The sequence below is a fragment of the Phyllostomus discolor genome, chromosome 14, assembly GCF_004126475.2.
Source record: "Phyllostomus discolor isolate MPI-MPIP mPhyDis1 chromosome 14, mPhyDis1.pri.v3, whole genome shotgun sequence".
Taxonomy (NCBI): domain Eukaryota; kingdom Metazoa; phylum Chordata; class Mammalia; order Chiroptera; family Phyllostomidae; genus Phyllostomus; species Phyllostomus discolor.
In genome coordinates, this window is record NC_040916.2 from 40,913,654 (window position 1) to 40,936,149 (window position 22,496).

The 22,496-nt window shown below is 49.4% G+C and overlaps 1 protein-coding gene across 1 annotated transcript in view; it reads right to left on the reverse strand.

Moving 5' to 3' along the window:
- CD58 (CD58 molecule) overlaps window positions 1-13,933 on the reverse strand; it is a 37,651-nt gene extending 23,718 nt beyond the window's left edge. The window contains exon 1 of the mRNA XM_028502476.2: window positions 13,793-13,933. Coding sequence (XP_028358277.2) covers window positions 13,793-13,868 — 76 coding nt within the window. The 5' untranslated portion in view covers window positions 13,869-13,933. The remainder of the gene's footprint in view (window positions 1-13,792) is intronic.
- Window positions 13,934-22,496: the final 8,563 nt, after the last annotated feature.

The following is a 22,496-nucleotide window of genomic DNA, read 5'->3' on the forward strand; positions in this document are numbered from 1 at the left end:
ATGCCTTTATGGTCAATTAATATTTGACAAAGGAAGCAAAAACATAGAATGGGTGAAAGATAGTCTATTCAATAAATGATGTTAGGAAAATTGGACAGATACATGCAAAAAAAAAAAAAAAAAGAAACTAGACCACCTTCTTACATCGCACACAAGAATAAACTTGAAATGGATTAAAGACTTAAATGTCAGACTCAAAAAGATAAAAATCCTACAAAAAAACTTACACAGTCATTTCTCACAGCAATGTATTTTCTGATATATACCCTTGGGCAAGGGAAATAAAAGAAAAAATAAATGGGACTACATCAAACTACAAAGTTTTTTTCCACAGCAAAGGAAACCATCAACAAAATAAAAAGATACCCCACTGGATTGGAGAACATATCCACCAATGATACCTGTAATAAGGGGTTAATGTCCAAAATGTATAAAAGACTTACACAACTCAACACCAAAAAGCCTCCCAAACAATCCAATTAAAAATGGGCAAAGGACCTGAACAGACACTTGTCCAAAGACGACATAATTGCTCAACAGACAAATGAAAAAATATTCAGTGTCATTAATATCAGAGAAATACAAATTAAAACCACAATGAGATATCACCTTACATGTGTCAGAATAGCTATCAGCAATAAACCAACAGACAAGTGCTGGCTAGGATGTGGAGGAAAGGGAATGCAGATTGGTGCAGCCACTGTGGAAAACAGTATGGGGTTGCCGCAAAAAATAAAAAATAAAACTACCTTAAACCCCAGCAATTCCATTTCTAAGTGTTTATCCAAAGAAACCCAAAACACTAACTTGAAAGGCTATATGCACCCTGTGTTCACTGCAGCATTATCTATAACAGCCAAGATGTGAAAGCAGCCCAAGTCCACCAGTAGATGCGTGGATCAAGAAGCTGTGGTACATTTACACAGCGGAATACATTGCAGCCATAAAAAATAAGGCCGTCTTTCCCTGTGCAACAGCATGGATGGAGAAAGACAAGTTCCATATAATTTCAGTCATATGTGGAGTCTAATGAATAAAACAAACTTGCAAACAAAACAGAAACAGAAGCAGAGGTAGAGAACAGACTGAAAGCTGTTACAGGGAGGTGGGTTGTGGGGCGGGGTGGAAAAGGTGAAGGGATTAAGCAAAAACAAAACAAAAACTCTCAGACACAGACAACAGTGTGGTGATTACAGAGGGAATGGGGCTGGGGGTAGAAGCTGGTAAAGGGGGGATAAGTGGTGACGGAAGGAGACTTGACTCGGGGCGGTGAACACACAATACAATGTACAGGTGATGTGTTATAGAACTGTATGCCTGAAACCTATATAATTTTATTAACCAATGTCGCCCCAATAGATTTAATTTAAAAAGTAAAAAAAAAAAAGTGAGATGTGAAAAAGTGAGGGGGGAAAGGGGACAAGAGAGACTCGAATGCAGGGAGGGAGAAAAGCCAAAGTAAATCTGTCCATCCACCCATCCATCCATCCAAGGAGCCATCAAAGAAGTCACGGGGAAACTCAGTAAATATTTGTTAAGTGAATTAACAAAACTGATTAAAATACACTTTAAATGTGGTCCAAAAGCCAGGGCTTCCTGGCTGAACAGCAAATCTGAGGCGCCCCAGGCCGTGAGTTCTGCGCCACCCAAACTGCTGCAGAACCTGGCCGAAGGGCCATGACTCAGCTGGGAGACGTGCGGGGATGTTTACCTGGAGCTGAAGAATAAAGGCCCAGGAGCCCTCAGATGCAGTCACAACAGGCCCCTTTCTTTCCCCACCCGCTTCCAGCACCAAAGCCAGACTGGAGGGGCTGCAGGCTCCCCATTCCCCTCCCCTGTCCCACTGCTCTTCCTTTTGAGATGTTCCCTTTGTCCCTGTTCCCCTGCAAGTTGAACAAGGTATCACCCATTAAGTGCAGTGGGGATCAGGGCACTGCACCTGATAAGCCTGTACCCACTCAGGGGTGTCAGCCCCCAATCCTAGTTAACAGCCTGTCTGAGGTGTGAGGAGACGCAACTTGGCATTGGTGCCACTTTCTTGAGACAAGCTAACCCCTCTTCTAGGACTGGAGAAAAGGTTTCTCTTAGAAATGAACGTGATTTCTAGAAGACTTCTTTTTCTCTCTAAAATAGTTTTATAGTTCCTATGACCTACAGATAGTTGGAGTTAAGGTAGAAACTTATTTGGTGGGAAGAAAAAATCCCCTAAAAGTTTCGTTACCCAAATGTATATAAGCTTGGGGTTCCCCCAGTATGCATTGCATCATCAGGCAACTGGCTGAAGCATCGTTGGAGCCTGGAGACAGCAGGGTCTTGAGGCAGACACGGTCGTTTGGGACGGAAGCCTGGACCCTCTCACTTCTCTAAAATTGCATCTCACTTTCAGCAGACACCCACTTGGAGGACTAGAGAGCTGGAGGTCTGGAAAACAAAGTGCCTGTTTGTACACAGGGGACAGCCCTGTGCCCAGCCCTTCGGGTACAGAAGAGTGGCCGCTCCCAAAATGACTAGGCCAGTGCAGGGTCAAGGACCTGCCTTAGTGAGCTCACAAATATTCTCAGATTAGTCAGACCCCACGTCCCCATTTCAGGGCCGAAATATGCTCACCAGGCACGTAGATGATTAAGGAAGTTTTAGTGCAGACTTGTTTCTTTAACCTAGTTTGATATGTAACAATATAGCAGCAGCACAAACATTCACTATAGTTTGGGGCTTACTGTGTGCCAAGCAACTGTTCTAAAAAGTTAGATCGATCAAATGATCAATCGATTGATTTTCATTCATTTGCTCTTCAACTCAACTCCATGAGGTTGTCTTATTATTCATACTTTCACTCATCCAATAACGTATATACTGCACCCATCCTATGTCCCAGGCACTGCAACAAAGTCAGGATAGGGCCGTACGCAAACACTAAACCCCGCCCTCTCGCAGTCTCCAATAGAGTGACTGGGGCAGAAACACAAACAATGGAGAAGTATCTTTATGTTGGGCGACATTAAATGCCACTGAGAAAAGTGAGGCAGAGTACTGCAGAGGTACTAAAGAGGGTTGCTATTCTATGCCAGGTAGTCATGGCTGGTGTGTGAGCAGGGCCCAGAAAAAGTGAAGAAGCGGACATGGGAATATGGGGAAGAGCATTCCAAAGAGAGAACCACGGGGTCAGAGAGGAACCTGGGACTCAGAGAGGCTCGGAAGCTCCCCGAGTCACTGAGCTGGTCCGGGACAGAGCTGGGGTCCGGACACTGGCGGGTGCGTCTCTGAAGCCTGCGCTGTAGCCACCAAGCGGGCTGCCTCGGTCTTCCCAGGGTGGTTCCACCCCCACCCAGTCCCCAGTCAGTAATTTCTGTTTCCGTGGTTGCTAAAGGCAGAAATCCACTGGTCTTGGCTACAACAGCACTGTTCGCTGTCTCAGTCTATTTCACACGGAAACTGCAGTCTCCTGACTCCCAGAAAGCAATCCATGCCTGGGCCCCCCGTCCCAGAAACTCCCCAGAACCTGCCCTCCCTATGCCCTCCGCTGTCAAAGCCACTCCTCGCCTCCTGGGTGAGCACAACTAGAATCCAGTTGATTCTCTGAATCAACTTCCTTTTGGGCTTTTCCATCTTCTGTTATGAGAGTACACTCTCCTTTTCTGGTACTTTCTCCTTTCCCGGCTGCTTCCCGGGGCGGCCCACCTCAGCAGCCACTAACCACAGGGGGCCTGTGAGCACAGGGAGTGGTCAATCCGAAATGAGATGTGAATGTAAAACACTAACCAGACGCTGAAGATTAAGTATGAAAAAGGGAATGTCAAAATCTCTCACTTGTATCAACTACATGTTGAAGGGAAAATACAGTGGCTATATTAGGTTAAATGAAACCTATTATTAAAGTGAATTTCACCTGTGTCATGTTGTATTTCTCTTTGAACAGCACAACTTAGCCTGCGCTTTCAGGATATCCACAACCCATCACGCTCAAAAGCTGCAGGTGGCTTTGACTTACCTATCTTAGAACATAATTGCGACCTACAGCCTTCTTTGGGGAACAAGGTTCTTACTACAGCAATTTAAGACTCTGTAAGTCTTTTAAAATCTATTCTCTAAAGTCTGATTCAAGGTATTTCAATATACTATTGGTCATTTCATTAAAAGTCTTTACAATCCCTTTTATTGTCCATTTATTAGCTCAACTATCACAACTAATTTATGACATAGCCCGTAAGAATTACTTTCTTATTAATCTGTATTATTTGATGAATGTGCATATTAACCTTGATTTTTTTTCTAGTTTTTAACTGTTATATGGGGAAACTTTCAAGAAACTACCAGTGAGCTTGATCGAAGTTCAGGCTCTAATCCCAACAGACATTTTGGAAACGTTATGAAAAGAAAGTGACTGTCACTAGGAACCCGAAGGGGCTTGTTTCCTAAGAACGAGCCTATCAGAATAATTTGGGTCCCTCAGATGGAGAATTGATTGACAGAAAAGATGAAGGTCATAAAGGATAGACCTTTGTTTTGTTTGTTTTTTTAAACTGTTGTTCATTTACAGTGGTCCCCATTTGCACCCCATTTCTCTCCCCCTGCCCTACCCACCCCCACACCTCCCATATTCCACTCCCCCAGCCATTGTCCTTGTCCATGAGTGTTTTATCCGTGTTCCTTAATGACCCCTCCCCTTCTTTCCCCTGTTATCCCTGCCCCCCCTCCCCTCTGGTCACTGTCCATTTGTTCTTTATTTCCATGTCTCTGGTTCTATTTTGCTTGCTTGTTTGTTTTATTAGGTTCCACTTATAGGTGAGATCATATGGTATTTCTCTGTCACCGCCTGGCTTATTTCACTTAGCATACTGCTCTCCAGTTCCATCCACGCTGTCACGAAGCATAGGAGCTCCTTCTTTCTTTCTGCTGCATTGTATTCCATTGTGTAAATGTACTGCGGTTTTTCTGATCCACTCATTTACTGAGGGGCACTTAGGCTGTTTCCAGCACTTGGCTATTATAAGTTGTGCTGCTATGAACATTGGGGTGCATAGTTTCTTTTGAATTGGTGTTTCACAATTCTTAGGGTATAGTCCCAGCAGTTGAATTGCCAGGTCAAAAGGCAGTTCCACTTTTTGGTTTTTGAGGAAATTCCGTACTGTTTTCTACAGTGGCTGCACCAGTCTGCAATCACACCAACAGTGTACTAGAGTTCCCTTTTCCCCACAACCTCACCAGCACTTGCTGTTTGTTGATTTGTTTATGATGGTCATTCTGACCGGTGTGAAGTGGTATCTTATTGTGGTTTTAATTTGCGTGTCCCTGCTGGCCAGTGATGCTGAGCATCCTTCATAGGTCTCTGGGCCCTTTGTGTGTCCTCCTTGGAGAAGTGTCTGTTCAAGTCCTTTGCTCATTTTTTTAATTGGGTTGTTTGTCTTCCTGGAGTGGAGTCATGTGAGTTCTTTACATATTCTGGAGATCAAAGTTCTAGCCACAGAGATCAGATAAGAAAAAGAAAAGGCATCCAAACTGGAAAGGAGGAAGTAAAACTGTGAATGTTTACAGATGACATGATAGTGTACATAGAGAATCCTATAGATTCCACCAAAAAACTACTCAACCTAGTGAGTGAGTTTGGCAAAACAGGGGGATACAAAGTCAATATTCAGAAATTGAAGGCATTTTTGTATACCAACAACAAAATATCAGAAACAGAAATCAAGAAAAAAAAATCCCTATTGCTATAGAAGCAAGAAAAATAAAGTACCGAAGAATAAACCTAATCAAGGAGGTAAAAGACCTGTACTCAGAAAACTACACAGCACTGAAGAAAGAAATCAAGAAAGACACGAATGGAAACATATACTGTGTTCGTGGATTGGAAGAATTAACATCATCAATATGTCCATACTACCCAAAGCAACTTATAGATTCAACACAATCCCTATTAAAATACCAATGACATATTTCACAGACATAGAACAAACATTTCAAAATTTTATACGGAACCATAAACAATCCCAAATAGCCTCAGCAATTTTGAGAAAGAAGAACAAAGTGGGAGAGATCACAATACCCAATATCAAACTATATTACAAGGCCACTATCATAAAAACAGTCTGGTACTGGCATAAGACCAGACACATTGATCAATGGAACAGAATAGAGAGCCCAGAGGTAAATCAATGTCTCTATGGTCAATGAATATCTGACAAAACGGGCAGGAGCATAAAATGGAGTAAAAACAGCCTCTTCAACAAATAGTGTTGGGAGAGCTGAACAACTACATGCAAAAAAATGAAACTCAACCACCGACTTACACCATACACAAAAATAAACTCAAGATGTATAAAAGACTTAAAAATAAGTCACGATACCACAAAAGTCCTAGAGGAGAACATAAGCAGGAAATTTTCAGATGTTTCACACGGCATTATTTTCACTGATATGTCCCCTACAGCAAGGGACATAAAGGAAAGAGTAAACAAATGGGACCTCATCAAATTAAAAGGCTTCTGCACGGCTAAAGAAAACATCAGCAAAAAGAAAACGGAACCAGCCGTGTTGGAAAATATATTTGCCAATGATACCAAGGATAGACCTTGGGATTAACGGCTCCCAGTTGGGTGCAGAGGGCAGACATGAATTTATTTCAGTGAGTCTGGGCCATGGTTTACCTTCACCCCCACTGCTTTCCTTTAGAGCCCTAGGGTCATAGCGTAAGAGCTGACCAGCAGCAGCTGATAAGTGAAAGGCTAAGGGACAAGGGGAAGAAGCCAAAGGGCAGGATCGGGCCTATGGAGAAACTGACAGGCATTTTCCTTGGAGGCTGGCGGACTGACACAGAAGCCACCTCCAAAGAGGAGCTGCTAACATGGTCTCTGGCACTGAGCTGGGGAGGGTCCCAGACTAACTATCTTATATTCAAACCTCCATCTGCCTGAGCACACGGAATGGGAGGTGTCCTGGTTCCACCTTCCACCCTGAGCAAGTTTGACGTGTCGCTGCAGAATCTAAGGAGCCGTGCCCTCGAGGGAAAGCTGTAAAAAGTTTCCTTCTCGAGAAGAAACAAATGAGAAGAAGTCAAAGACAGAACACCTGTGCCAGTCGGGGCTGATGGATACAGACAGACTGTCTGCTTTTAAACAGAGAAACCAACACTTCCCCCTCAAAGTCTGTTTTCGCTAAAGAAACGTTAGTGTGACTGAGGGCAATGGCACGAATTCCTAGATCTAGTTCTTGAAAAGTGGTCCCAAGTCTCTTTGAAATTTCTAAAAGATACCTATCAAAATTACACCAAAAACATAGCACCAAATGCCATGTGTAAAATTTGACTAGACCCTCTTTTGTTTTGTTATTTCAAAAAGACATTCTTGTGAGAAGTGAGGAAATCTGAGTGAGGGTAGAAATTAGGGGATATTATGAGATTACTATTCTTTTCATAAACATTATAATGTTATTGGAATTACGCAAAATTACGTATTTAGGAGTGAGCTGTGGGTGTAGAGAGAGTATAACTAGGGCAAAGTGTTAATAAATAAATATGTAAATAACTACCATTCTGAATTCCATGGCCCAGAGGTTTTCCCACGTTCCTGCTGCAGATTATGATACAAAGAGAGTCCGACGCGGTCAGTCACTGTGCTGCCCTATATAATTTCACATGCCTGCGCAATGTTATACTGGACAATGTACACAGGTCACGTAAAGAGACTGCCGATGGCTTCAGCCAAGGTTCAAACAGACACTTATTTACATAATCTTGGGTCAGGGAAGCAGGAACTGAGCCAGACACCAGGGTTCTAGCACACTCTGACACACGCCTGCTGTGTGAACTAGAAACAAGGTATTTAGCCTAAGCGTTGTTCTCTTTAATAGTCCCTGACTTTAAAAATATGGTGTGATGCCCTGACTGGTGTGGCTCAGTGGGTTGAGTGCCAGCCTGCAAACTGGAAGGTCACCGGTTTGATTCCCAGTCAGGGCACATGCCTGGATTCTGGGCCGGGTCCCCAGCTGGGGGCGTGTGAGAGACAACCGATCAAAGTTTCTCTTGTACATCGATGTTTCTCTCCCTTTCTCCCTCCCTTCCCCTCTCTCTAAAGATAAAGAAATAAAATCTAAAAAAAAGATGTGACAATGAAATGAAAACAAAAATGTAAACTACTGAGCGCAGCACCCAGCATGGAGCATGCGCCTAACTCATGGCTGCTGTTGCGATTCACACCCCACTGCAACGCTGAGCATAACTTCCACAGGCTCTCTGAATCTCGACCACAGCCAAGTTCATGAGTAAGTCTCACATAATAACATGAGATAATTTAAAATGGAGATATGCTCGACAAATACGGCATTATCTCATTGTTCAGATGTTTTCCAATACATAAAGGAATTTTTTGTTTTTTTTTTTAATTTATTGTTATTATTTTACAGTTGTCCCAATTTTTCCCCCTTTGCCCTCCTCCACCCAGGCCACGCCCTGCTCCCACAGCCCATTCCCACACTGTTGTCCCTGTCCGCGGTCATTCACACAGGTTCTCTGACTCGTCCCTTCCTCTTCTTTCCACCATTATCCCCCCACACACACACACTCCCCTCTGGTCTCTGTCAGTCTGTCCCATGTTTCCATGCCTCTGGTTCAATTTTGCTCATTAGTTTATTTTATTCATTAGATTCCTCTAATAGGTGAGATCATATGATATTTGTCTTTCACTGACTGGCTTATTTCACTTGGCATAATATTCTCCATTTCCATACATGCCGTTGCAAAAGGTAGGAATTGCTTTTTCAATGGAAGGAATTTTTAGAGAAGTGGTATATGCCTTGGCTCCTGCATACAAGGAACCGAACGCTAGTTGGAGGGACTGCTGACAAGAAAGGGGATCCATAAAAGGTGGAGAGCATCAGACTAGGGCAGGCTCTGCTGAAAAGAGCTAATACAGTAACAGTTCCTGTTTTTGAACTTGCTACTTGCCCAGTACACATATCAACAAGCCGCTGACGCAATCCCGCACCAAAATCCTGCCTGCTCTACCTTCAGAACACATCCCAGTATCTCCCACTTCTCGCCTGCCCCAGAGTCTTGATTCTTCTCTGCGGTGTTCCTGCAGCCTCCCAACCGAACTGAACCTGCCCCGCGCTGCTCCTTTGCTCCTCGGGCTCCACAGGCTGTTCTCCACCCAGCACCCAGAGTAATTCATTTAATCACTCCAGGCATCACGGTTTCACTCCTGTGCAAAACCCTCCAAACCTTTCCGTGTTGCTGGGAGTAAAAACGTCACAGTTTTTAAAGGGCCCACAAAATGTCATCTCTAGGATCCAGTCTTGGCTGCTTTTACAACTTCATTTCCTAATACCTTCTGGTAAAATTATCTCCGTGAAGTTCCTTAAATGCTTGAAGCCTTTCCCAGAGCTTTGCTGCCATCCTCTCGGCCTGGGTTACTGGGTTACTAGCCTGCTCCCTCGCTTTCTTAAGTCTACACTGCCGCCTTTTAAAGAGACCCTCTCCTGCCCACAGTATACAAAATGCTAACCACTGAAGAGTGGCCAAATGCAATGTCATACTTCCACCCCATGGGACACCAGGCAGCTGTGCAAAAGGAATGAAGGTGATTTCTATGAAGTGACAGAGAATGATTTTCCAGACACGTGGTTAATTGACAAAAGCAAGGTACAAAAAAGGATATAGTGTATGTTACCTGCTGTTTAAGAAAAGGACTTAGAAATAAATATATGTATCAGTTTATATCAGCAAACAAAAACAAGGAAGACAAAACAGAATCAAGTTATATGCTGGGGGGGGAGTGGAGGGAGACAACAGGATTTCACTGAGCACCTCTTTTCATATAGCTGTGATTCGAATGTTAGTATATTACATATTTAAAAATTAAAGCAAGGGGAAAAAACTGAAGTTGAATAAACAAACCTATTAATGCAACTATATACAAATTGATAACATAATCATACAGAAGGAAAGAAAAAGGTTGACTCAAGTAATATTAAAATCCAGTATTCTGTACATATCCAGTGGGAAAAATAGAAAGGACAGCAAGGAAATCTTGAACTGTATTTAGTAACGTTTGTGCTTGGTGGTGGTAATGGTATAGCAATTATGAAGCTATTTTGTGTTTAACATGAATCAGGAAAATATACTGATGCTACTAAACTTCAGTACATTTCCACACAAATTAGGAAAATATGCTGACGCTAATAAGCCTCAGTGTATTTTCACAGTGGAGAAGCAAGATGCACAGGTGGAAGGGAGGAGAAGGAAGAAGAATCGAATGACTGGATTAGCCTCAGCCGTAACACAATGCACCCACGACTCTGGGTAAACTCTGTTTCCAAGCTCTGGCAACAGGCAGGCCCTGGAACAACGAGTCCAGCACCTTGAGCATGCCTAGCACTCAGAGCGTTTTCCGAATACCACCCCCACTAAAAGGAACAAGGAAATCTCCGAATCCACGGGTGAGGCAGGGAAGGTAGGAAAGGAGGCCAGACTTCTTTCTGTGCCAGAAAAAGAGGAAGCACTCAAAAATTCTCGGAAACATGGCAAAAGGGAGCTAAAGCCTGTAGGGGATCCCACTTGCAAATCTGGGATCACTGAACATCAGAATGGACAACACAGGATACTGCCTTAGAAGACATCCGTGAGTCCAGACTAATAATAAACCAATGAAATGAAAAAGGGAGGTGCTGAGGTTCTTCATTACTGAAGAATGTCAACAATGTACCCCGGCTGGTGTAGCTCAGTGGATTGAACGCAGGCCTGCAAAGCAAAGGGTCACCGGATCGATTCCCAGTCAGGGCACATGCCTGGGTTGTGGGCCGGGTCCCCCAGTAAGAGACACATGAGAGGCAACCACACGTTGATGTTTCTCTCCCTCTCTTTCTCCCTCCCTTCCCTTCTCTCTAAAAATAAAGTAAAATCTTTAAAAATTGTCAATAATCTATAATGGACATAGAGTTGCCATCTACAAATAATGATAATGGGCTCAGGGGAACAGGATAATCACACCATCTTGAAGTGTCACCTAATAAATCATGTACTGCTTACAAAGGGGGAAAGGTGCCTCTGCAATAAGGAAAGCTGATGAAACTCACCTGAACCAAATAACCGATGCTAACATCTCCAGTAATGAGACAACTGGGCTGCTTCCGCCACCCACGAGATGCACTACAGAAAACTCCTGTCCCAGAAAGTGTCCAATGATAGACACAAGGAAACAGACAATCCAAATCGAGAGACATTGTATCAAACAACAGATCCTTCAAAACTGTTGACATCACAAAATACACACACACACAAAGTTAACAAGTTTTAGGTTAAAGGGGATTAAAGAGGCATGGCTTCCAAATGCAGCAGGAGCTGTCTTTGGCTTCTGGGCTCTATGACGAGACAAGGGTCTTCCTAGAAGACACATGATGAAATATTTGGAGGAGCTGCAACCCTCAAATGGTTTAGCATAAACAAATGTTAAGTATATGCATGTAGGTACAAAAAAAGAGAAGTAAACCAAATGTGACCAAAAATGTTCACCGTATTATTTTTGGCAGCTCTTCTAAACATTTACAATGTTCCCAAGTTTTTAACACTTAAAAGGAAATCTTAACCACTTCCCCTCCCCTTTCTTCTGCATCATCAGTCGGTAAATGAACTCCATATGCACATAGTTACTCATTCAGTGACTTACTCTCTTCCCCACCTTAACATAACCTTCCCAAAGGCAGGGAGGAGTCTGCTCTGAGCTGCATCCTCAGTCCCTTGTACAGTGTCTGACCCAGAGCTGACCCTCAAGTATTTATTGAATGACTGATGTTCACAATTATTCTATGAAGTGGATACGGTTATTATCCTTTCTCTCACATGAGTGGTTCTCCCTCTCTCTCTCTTCAAAGGCAAAGATACTGAGGCACGAGGCACACGGAAGTGGGGTAACTTTAAAGAAGTTATGACTCTGGTGAGGAGTGGGGTCGGGGTCTGAAGCTAGGCAGACCCTGGGGTCTGACTGCAGAGCTGGTGCTGTCAGTCACTGGCAGGCAGCTCCCCTAGGGAGGCAGGCTCCACCCCAAAGGGCTCCCCTTCTGTGGGGTACACCATCCATTCGGCCTTGTCGGGGCATGGCCTATTCAGAGCAGGTGACATTCATGCTTGCCGAATGACATGACCTCTGAATGAATACGTGAACTAGGTGGCAGATGCCCCTGTGACAGAACTGTTCAGAGAATCTTGCTGGAGGATATGGGACTTGAGTAAACTGGGTTTTCAGTTCAGGCAACAGTCACCAAAGGTGCATTCTGGGACTGGGGAGAGATCAACTCTGTATGGGTCCCTCCCCCTGCCCTGTAGTCCCCGGCCTGCGACAGCCTCCCAGCTCCTTGCGCCCTGTGATGGTGTCTGCCCTCACTTCCTCTCAACCGCAGTCCCTCCTCTCGGCTCTTGCCAGATTATTCTTCCTAAGTGCATGGTTCTGGGCCTGACAGGCTCCAGAAGACTTCTCCTTTGCCTGGAGAAGAAAATCCAAACTCCCAAAGGGGACCTTTAGGGCTCCGTGTGGGGCCTCCAGCTCAAGGGGACACACTTCCTCTGCAGTGACACCAAATGATTCTGTGTTGCCCAGTCTCCCCCTGTACACTGTGTGGCCCTTTCTTACCTGCTTTCCTCCTGGAATCTTGCCCTACACCATGGCATGTCTACAAACCACCTGTCCCCAGAGGACACAGTCAAATGCTCTCCCTTTCAGGAAGTCCGTTTCACAAAAGATATGTGAAGTGAGGCCATCAGCTAAGGACACTTCTTTGTCCTCTCCCACGGCATGCCCCACGCACATTAAACACATCCCGTGTAACCTCTCTTACATTCACTTCTACGTCTTAGCAAGGAGGTACTGTGAGCAGAGTTCAGCCCCTCCCCCTAGGCGGTACCCGGGAGAAGAAGGCACCGGTCAGGCACACCGTCAATGCTGAATGCAGAATGGAGATGGAGGGTTGACCTGCTAGGAAGTGCTACGGGGTCCCTGATGGAAAACTCCAAGGCGCACAAAAAAGCTAGTTAAGGGGGTTATTACTATGCTCCAGGAGTTTGGCTATCACTTAACTAGGGCCCTGTGTGTGGAAGGGTTTATGAGGGTAGGGAGATAAAAATGAGCGCAATGAAACCAATACTATGAGGCTGTTGTGACGATTAGAAGACAGGTGACGGGGATATAAGGTCAGCTCTACACACAAAGTAGTTCTTTTATGCGTTGAAGCAGGAGGAAAGGCGCACCGGCCGCCCTACTGAGGACTCTTTCTGTGAGACCGTCGCCTACCGACACTTCTTTCCGCCCTCTCCCCGGCCCACCTCTGCCCGGCCAGCTCGCCCACGCTGCTGGGAGAGGAGCCGCGCGCCTCGGCCAAACTAGTGGTTGGGCAGGTGGGTCCGTCTCCCCTGCCCCGGCACACCCTTCCGGGGAACACTCCGTGGGAAGGGGAGCCGCGATGGGGGGCAGTGGGGCTTAAAAAGAACTCCAGAGAAAGAAGGAAACTGCGCGGGTTCGGGTGAACGAGCTGGAGTCCTTCCGTCTCCTTCCAAGCGTCATCCCCGCACCAGACAGTCCAAGTTGCTGCCGGCCCACCCCAGGGGGACCTGCAGATGCAGTGACAGCTCTCTCTCCCAGACAAGGTCCGATCGCTGCGTTTCTAGGCCCTGTCACTCAACCCCCAGCCCGAACAGAACTTGCAGTCGCCTCGGGCCACACCCTGCCATCCGGCCCCAAAGTCCTGGGACCTCGGACACCCCAGCGCCCGCCTAGTCCCCGCGGGGACTCCGGGGAAGGCCGCCACTCACCGGACTGGAGCAAGAGGATGGCCAGGTTGACTACCGCTTTTACTGCGGTCCACCGCCGGGCCTTGACTTTGCCCATCGCGCCTCCGGAGCGCAAATGCCTGTGGTGCAGCAGCAACCACGGGACCCTCCCGCCGGGACCTGCCTCGCCCCGCCCCTCTCCGCCCCGCCCCGCCCCTCTCCGCCCCTCTCCGCCCCTTCCCGTCTCGCGCGCCCGCCCACAGCGTCAGTCTTGAAAAAGGGCGCCGTTTCCTTCCCCTCGCGCATGCGCGGCCTTGCGCGTGCGCCCTAGCGTTTTCCCTTGGCCTGGGGTCCTGACGGAGGCGGGTCTCTAGCTGGGCGGGAGGCGGGGGGGTCGCTCCCTCAAACCTACTCCCCCCTCTGCTAGGCCTTGAAGGGACAGCAGGACTTTTCCGAAGAGCAGGGAGCTCCGAAGAACCTTATTCCTCCAAGTGCTTTCTAGCAGCCGCCGCCGCGCGGAGCCCACTTTTCCTGCCAGTGACTCTTGGCTAACAGGACCCGCAACAAGCAGCCTCTTGAAGCCACGCTTTCCTCCAGTGTTAAAAGGAAACGGGAAATGCCAGACGGCTGCTAGGATGAGTGGGGCTCCGGGTGCAGCGCCTTAAACTCCATTCTCTCCTCGTTCGAGTGCATGCCACCGTTTCCTTCAGCCTGACCCCCAATCCCGACACTCCCTTCAGGGGGGCTAGGATTTCGACCCTGTGGCTTCTCCCTTCTCAGGTTCCCTCTTTGCTCTCTCCCTCCACTTCAACTGTGGATTTCCCTCGGGCCGAGGGGTCAGATCTGTTGGCTTACTGTTAGGCCCGCAAAAATCTCTGCCCCGTGGGCAGGGCAGGCACTTGGAACCCTCCATCCTATTAGTTAGCCTTCTTGTTGACGGGGCCCCCAAATCCACCAGATCCCAGAGCAGATCACTCCCAGAGCCAGCTGCTCGCGTCAGCCTCCCTGGCTGCCCCTTTGCTTTGGGAAGAGAGGCGCCAGAATTGCCCTTGCCCGGGGAGGGAGTCAAAGGAACTCCCAGGAACAGGAACCCCGCTGTCCAGATAAACGCCAACGTGCTGCCAGCTGCGAACCCCAGGTGCCTAGCTGTGCTTAGCGCTGCTGGCTTCTCCATCGTGCTGAGGTGGGGCCCCAAAACCACTCAAGACACTTGAATTAGACTGTTAGAATTCATGAATTATTTCTCAGATTAGCCATATTTTAAAAAAATTGACTGATTTTAGAGGCGGGGGGAAGGTAGGGGGAGAGAGAGAGAATGTGGGTTTGTTTACTTGTTGCTCCACTTGCTGACACATTCATTGGCTGATTCTGGTTTGTGCCCTGCCTGGGGAATGGAACCTGTCACCTTGGGGTATGGGGCCTGCGCTCTAACCGAGTGACCTCAGAGTGTTACAAGTGATAGTGAAACAAACTAGTTAGCAGCCAGACGGGTGGCCTGTGCCCTGTCCTGGGCCCTGAGAGCACATCCTTTGGGTCTGGTGCTGAGAAGGCTCCTCCCTCCGCCCCCGCCCGCTGCCATGCCCGCCGCCCCCCCCACACTGGGAAGTGGTGGCGAGTTTAATGTCATTACACCGTGGGGGGGGGGGGGGGGAGTGGCAGGTACCGTTAGACTAGTGAGATTCAAATGTCTGGGACCTGCTGCCCAACACCCCTGGTTTCCTTCTTTGCTTCCCTGCCCAGTAGTGCTGAGCACCCCCCCTCCACAGTCCTGATTGAAAGGAGCTGGGGGGAAGAGAATCGCACCTCAAACTGGAGGTAGGCCTCCCACCCCACCCACCATCCTGTGTCCCCCAGCCCCCCTGCATCCCCTAACCCCCGCCCCCCACTCCACCTGCAGCAGCCTCCTCAGCAGCCCTGTCCTCTGGTCCTGGCAGAGACTTATCACACCACCTCTGACTGGCCCCTGCACCTGAAGTCCAGGACCGCCTGGTGGTGCCAGCAGGTGTCTCGGAGCTGGAGACGGCGCAGACTCTGCTGAAGCACCACGGGAACGTGGTCAAGACCCTCCCCTCAGACCCCCATGTCCTGACGGGCATCGGTGCTGCCCAGCCGCGCGTGGACGTGCCCTACCAGGGTGAGCACAGGCCGGCAGCGGGGGCTCACCCGCGCGGCGATCTTCCTCATCCCACAGTCACGTAATCTGGCAGCGCCCGGCGTCCAGGACGTGCCCGGGACCCCGGGAGACCCTGAGGGGTCAGGTCCCTGGGCGCCCACTCGGAGATCCAGGATAACCTCGTACATTCTGTGCAGTGGGCAGATTTGACCATGAGGGGCGGGGTGAGGAGCGGCGAGGGCGAGGGACGCAGTGGGAGGGACCGGCAGCACGCACGTTCCGCCCTCAGGGTGAGAGAAACGGGAGAGACAGTCTATAAAAACTAAAATACAGTAACAAAATCCGCCCACCACCACGGAGATCAAAAAGCGACAGCGCAACTCAGGTGTCGTGAGTCCATTTAAAAACCGGCTGAAGTGGGAAGATGTTGGGGGGAGACCACTGAGCCCCCAAACTTATGGGGCTCAACGGTCCCTTCTCCTGCCCTGGTGACCTGTGTTCCCGTCCCCACCACGTGCCCACCGCGCTGTCTTTGGCAATTCTCTGAACCCCACAGAGCCTCAGTGTTGCCAGCCCTAGCATGGAGCCCAAGTCCTGCCTCTGCGCCCCCCCACCCTGGCCTGGGGGACAGTGACAGGGGCCCCGACAGGGGCCCTGCCCATCAGGTCTCCGAGGGGGCTAGCTCAGCGCACCTCAGCATCTGAGGGGCACATCTTTTCGGCACACGTCCCCCACCGGGGCACCTGTGACACGGATCTCGGCCTTGCCCTCGGGACGCCGAAGTCCCCGTGGAGCACTGGCAGGAGGGCTCTGCTTGGGCCGAGGGTGTGGTCCAGCATGCTCACTTCCGCCCGAGGCACTGATGGTTTCAGGTGGTACTTATTAAAATGAGCCCTGTGCGGCGTTTGTGGGGAAACAGCCACTTCCTGGAGCGGCAGTTCTCGTTGGTCCTGGGCAGTCTGTTCAGGGGCATTATCAGGCCAGGTGCCATCGCCAGGACCTGGGTTCAAATCTACAGGAAGAGAAATCCCCATGTGGCTGAGAGGCGGGGCAAGACTGCTTTTAATTAAATTTAAAAGTTCATGCAATCGTTCACAAAGGGTTCATGCCTAGAATTGTAAATAAAAAATGTGTCAGAATATATTATTATTATTTAGAGAGAGAAATAAAAAATTGGAATGCAAAATTCTCTCTGTTGTTTTTTTTTTCCCATCACTCCACAGTGCATCCAGCAAATGCCTGTTTTTAAAAAAGAATAATTAGATGTTGAGACTGTCTGGAGGATCATTACTTCTAATTAACCTAGTTATTTACTGTAAACTAAGCACCATTTGCGAGTAGGCTGCTTTGCCGGCATTATTGGTTCTCAGATGTGCCGACCCTGGACGGTCTGAGAATGAAGAGACCCTTGCTTGGAGCACTTCCTCTGGGCTGTTCCCCCTGGCGGAGGCCACCCGGGCGGCCGTGGGGTGGGGGAGTGGCCCCCGCCCCGCCAGCCCTCTGCAAGTGGGACGAGGATACCTCAGCCCTCCTGGGACCGCGGCAGACCGAGTGAGTCAGAGCGTGCCTGCAGTTAGCACATGCTCACGCTGCTGACGAGGGTGATCACAGCCCTGCACAGTCCATTAACCCACCTGCGCCTTCCGTTCTAAAAATGAGGGGAATTGTGGTTTCTCTAATGATCCTGCCAATTAAAAGAAAAAAAACCCACAAAGATTTGAAAGGTCCAAATCTGCACAATGAACCTGTTCTCCTGGTTCTCAGTTTTGTCCCCCTCCCCGCCAGCAGGGGACATTGGGCAGCGTCTGGAGACCTTTGTGGTCGTCACAACCTGGGAGCCACTGCTGGCACCTGTGGGGGAGGCCAGAGATGCTGCTCAAACCCTGCGACGCACCGGACTGGCCCCACAGCCAGGAACCAGCTGGTCTCAAATGTCAGGAGTGCGACGTAGCCATCAAAAATTTTAAAGGTGTCTCTGTCAGTGAAATCTCTGGGCCCAATGGCTTGTACTGTGAAGCCTGCTGCTTTCAGTCATTCCCGATAATCTGAGATAGGGGGAACACCAGGCAGATGCCGTGTGTAGCACTAAACGTGAGAAAAGCAAGTTTCTCCTCTGCTCCCGGCTGGCAGAAACTCGGGGTCAACGTGGAAAGTGGGAGGAGGTAAGACCTTTAGACTCGGGGAAGCTCCTGAAAGTTTTCGAGTTGGGAAGTAACAAAACAACAAACAACTTGAACAGCTACCATGGGCCAGGTCCTGTATTAAGTTCATTACCCACGTTAACTTAGTCTTATTGCCTGCCCCCCATTTTTGCAGATGAGGAAGCTGAGGCTCAGAGAAGGTCAGTGACTCCCCCAAGGACACACAGTGAGGGGCACTGTGGGAGTCCAACCGAGGCTAAGTCTAACCTTGCACACAGGAGCAGGATGCAACTCTTGCGTGGGCAGCCCCGTCGCCGTTCGGACTGGCCAGCAGGAGCGGCTAACCCGCTCAAGAGCAGGGCCGAGGAAAGGGCTGCCCAGTCCCCTGGGGCTGGGAAGTAACCCCCAGCTCAGGTCTCCAGGCATGGGGAGTGATTCATACATCTGCCTTGGCTGGATGCCCCGCCCTCCAACGGGCAGTGCCAGCGCTTTCGTTAGAGATGCGTGTCCTGGCCAGGTGGCTCAGTAGGTTGGAACGTCATCTCAGGCACCAAAAGGCTGCAGGTGCAGTCCCTGCTCAGGACGTGTGTGGGAGGCAGACGGTTGGTGTTTCTCTCTAACATCGATCTCTCTCTCAAATCAATACACATATCCTCGAGTGAGGAAGGGGGAGAGAGAGGGGCTGTGCTCCCCAGAAGCCTTTCTAGACACACTTCAGTGCCTGGCCCAGCAGACTTCGGGAGTCCGAGTGGCTCGGAAGTGCCAGGTCTGCAGTGTGTCTGGCACGTGGCCCCGCAGGCTCTGTTCACATACAGCAGCCTTGCCTCCCACAGGAGGTTTCCGTCCCGTGACCAGTGATGCCAGGTCCAGCTGTATCTGCGGCTGCAGTAGACGGCCATGAGCTGGGAGGCAGGAAAGGAGGGCTCCTCCAGGCTGCTCTTGTCGCATGGGGTGCGGCTCTCGCCAGCGTGTAACTCTCTGGTTCCCATTCTTGCCAAGCTTGGAACTACCCCCGGGAGGCTTGCCAATCCTAAACACAGAAAGGAAAACACCGCCCCCAGTCCCGCAGAAGTGAGTCACCCTGCCTCTCACAGAGGTGTCCGTTCCCTTCACTTATATAAACACTGGGTGGGGGGTTGGCACCAGGGATGTAGAGGGGCAATCTTACTTCATCACACTTTTCTTTTTTAAAATGTTCCCTGGCAAAAAGACAGCATTTGGGAAGATGGTGGCATAAGTGAATGGGGTACTTGAATCCTCCCACAACCACATCAAAATCACAACCGAACTACGGAATGGCCATCATTCAGAACCCCCTGTAATCTGGCTGAGTGGAAGACCTACAACCAGGAGTTTAAAGCAGCAGCCACGTGGAGACCGGCAAGAGGGGCGGAGATGGGGACTGGGCTGGTCCCGTGCCGGGGCACGGCAGATGGAAGGCAGATGGAAACCGGGAGGGACGTTTCAGCTGCTGCGGTGCCCCCTGCGGAGCGAGGGCTCCCGGCCCCAGCCTGGCCCCAGCCCAGAGTTCCGGTGCCGGGAAGAGAAGTTCCCACTACTTCTTGCTGTAAAAACCAGCGGGGACTGAGGCGGAGGGAGACGGAGGGCTTCTGAGGTCCCAGGCAGTTCCTCTAGAAGGGCCCCTGCCCAGACTTCTTGGGACTGACTCCCTCTGAGCTCCAGCGGTGGGGCAGCAGCTGGAAAGCAGCCAGGGACGTGTGGGGATGGACCACAGTGTCTAGCCCCAGGGTGAGAGCTGGGGGGGCAGCTTTCCCCCAGACGGAGTGCTGGCACAGGCCCCGTTCCTCCCCCACAAAGGCAGCAGGCGGGCACCACATCTGACTCTCCATCAGCCTGGCTTACACTGTTCACCAAGCCCTGGTGGTCCCCGGAGACTCTGCTCCACCCAACTTTCGGGCCCACCCAAGGTGTTTCCAGCGGCTTTTCCATACAGACAGCTTGTCTTGGTTCATGCTTCGGACTTTCCTAACATCTCTCAAGCAAGTAGCATCTGGCTCAGCAAGCCATATAGGTCTTGCTAAGTGACCCCAGGCCTGGCACTAGTGGTGGCTGGCCTTGGTTCACAGCTTGGCCTCATCTGGGCACCTCTAAGCCCAGCACAAGTAGCAGCCAGCTGCGCACCGCTCTGTAGCTCATGCCAGGTGGCCCCGGGCAGGGCCCAGGTGGTGCTGACCTTGGCCTGCACCTCCCAGATCTTGTAGCCAGCATGCCAGAGGACAGCTTCGGACCACATCAAAGCATCACCCAACCACCCCCATGGGGGACACACCCAAGGGGTGGGCTCAGCAAGCTCCACAGGCCCCCTGAAGTAAGCCCTGCTCTGTGGGGTGGGCCCTGCACAGGTGATCCTCTGTGGTCAGAGCCAGCCCTTAAAGCCAGTTGGCCTGGGGGTAAATCCCTCTCATTGATGTGCCAACAGCAATCAAGCCTCAACTACAGGAGGAGGGTGTACACAGCCCACACAGCGGCTGCGCCTCAAGGGCCCAGCTCGGGTGAAAGGGGAGGTGGTGCCACTGGACCCTACAAGACATCTACTACATAAGGCCACTCTACCGAGGCCAGGAAATGTAGCTGCTCTACCTAATACTAGAAACAAACACAGGGAGCCTGCCAAAATGAGGAGATGAAGAAACATGTCCCAAATGAAAGAACAGAACAAAACTCCAGAAAAAGAACTAAACTATTCGGAAAAATGACAGAAAACTTCCTTAACCTGGTGAAAGAAATAGACATACAAGTCCAGGAGTACAGAGTCCCAAAGATGGACCCAAAGAGGCCCGCACCAAGACATGTCATAATTAAAATGCAAAGGTTAAAGACAGAAAATCTTAAAAGCAGTAAGAGAAAAGCAGTTAGTTTAGTTACCTTCAAGCAAGCTCCCATAAGACTGTCAGGTGAACCTTTGCAGGCCACAGGGCGCGGCAAAAAATATTCAAAGTGATGAAAAGCAAGGACCTACAACCAAGATTACCCAGCAAAGCTGTCGTTTAGAATACAAGGGTATATAAAGAGCTTCCCAGACATGAAAAAGCAAAAGGAGTTTATCACCACCAAACCAGTATTACAGGAATGTTAAAGGGCCTTCTTTAAGGGAAAAAAAAAAAAGATAAAAAATATGAACAGTAAAGGGGCAATAAATACATATCAATGACTGAATCTAAAAAACAAAACAAACAAGCAGAACAGACACAGACTCGTGGGTACAGAGAACATTTTGACATTTGCCAGACAGGTGAAAAAGGTGAAGGGAGTAAGTACAAATGGTTTGTTAAGGAGGAGGCCTGGGGTCTAAAGAGAGGCATGGGCACACAGTCAGTAATATTCCAATAAGCACGTGTGGTGTCAGAGGGGTATGAGATTCCAGCAAGTTATCCTTAGAATCCCTTAGAAAGTTATACAATGTATGGCCACTGGGGTGTACGCCTGAAACTAATATTGTATGTCAACTGTAATTTAAAAATAAAAAAAAAATGATATGAAAAACTGAAGACAGAAAAGAACATTTGGCATGATTTAGGCAAAATAGTACACAAGACTTAACATGGAACCATTCCGGGAGCCCGAGGGCACACAGCCACACGGCAACTGCCGGCCGAGCCAGCAGCTGCGAGACCTTGATAAGGATGCTGCCAAGGGGATGCAGAGCAGGGCAGGGAGCGCCCACTGAAACCTTTGGGAAGGCTTGTTGTATATACCAGGAAGGAAAGGAGAGGCAGCATTGTCCTCTGCTTCTCCCCCTGTATCCAGTTCCTTTTGCACGGTCTTCGGTGGCTTCCAAACAATTCCAGATGGGTTCGGACTAATCAGCGCTGTGGCGTTAATCATTCTTCTCTCTTTGCAGACAACGCCCCTGTATTCCAGCCTCGTGGGGAACCGCGACTGGTGTGCTGTGCGCTGTCACTGCACAGGAATGCACGGCTCCCGCCGCCCCTCCATCCTGCAGACTGCTCTCTGAATTACGTGGCCATCGGGACAGCACTTCGGGGTCTGAGAAAGATGGGGTGGTCTGGCCGCAGAGGCCCTGGTGGCCCAGGAGAAGGCTGTCCTGCGTTCCTGCTCTCCTTCTCCACCCGTCTCCTCCTACCCCTCCTGCCCACTTCCTCCCCCCCTCCCCACCCCCAAAGAAAGCCAGCGGTTACGAGCACTGCACTCTGAACCTGCCCAGCAGGCCTCCGGGTGCACTGCAGCGCACCGCACAGCCTGGACAGGCGGACAGGTCTGCACATTTATTATGATGCATTTTCAGCAAATGGCAGTAAAGTGTCTTGGGAAAGCTTCTTTTGTTTTCTTTTTAAATCATTTGCAGAAAGGCACCTTTTGGGCTCTGGGCAGTGCATGATAAGGCTGCGGCTGGCCCAGCGGGTCAATGACAGGAGCAGAACTCGCTGTGCCCCAGGGTAGTTTCGTGGAAGGGAGGGCTGACCTGGTGAGGAGAAAGGAGGGCGTGGACTCCAGAAAACGTCAACAGCCA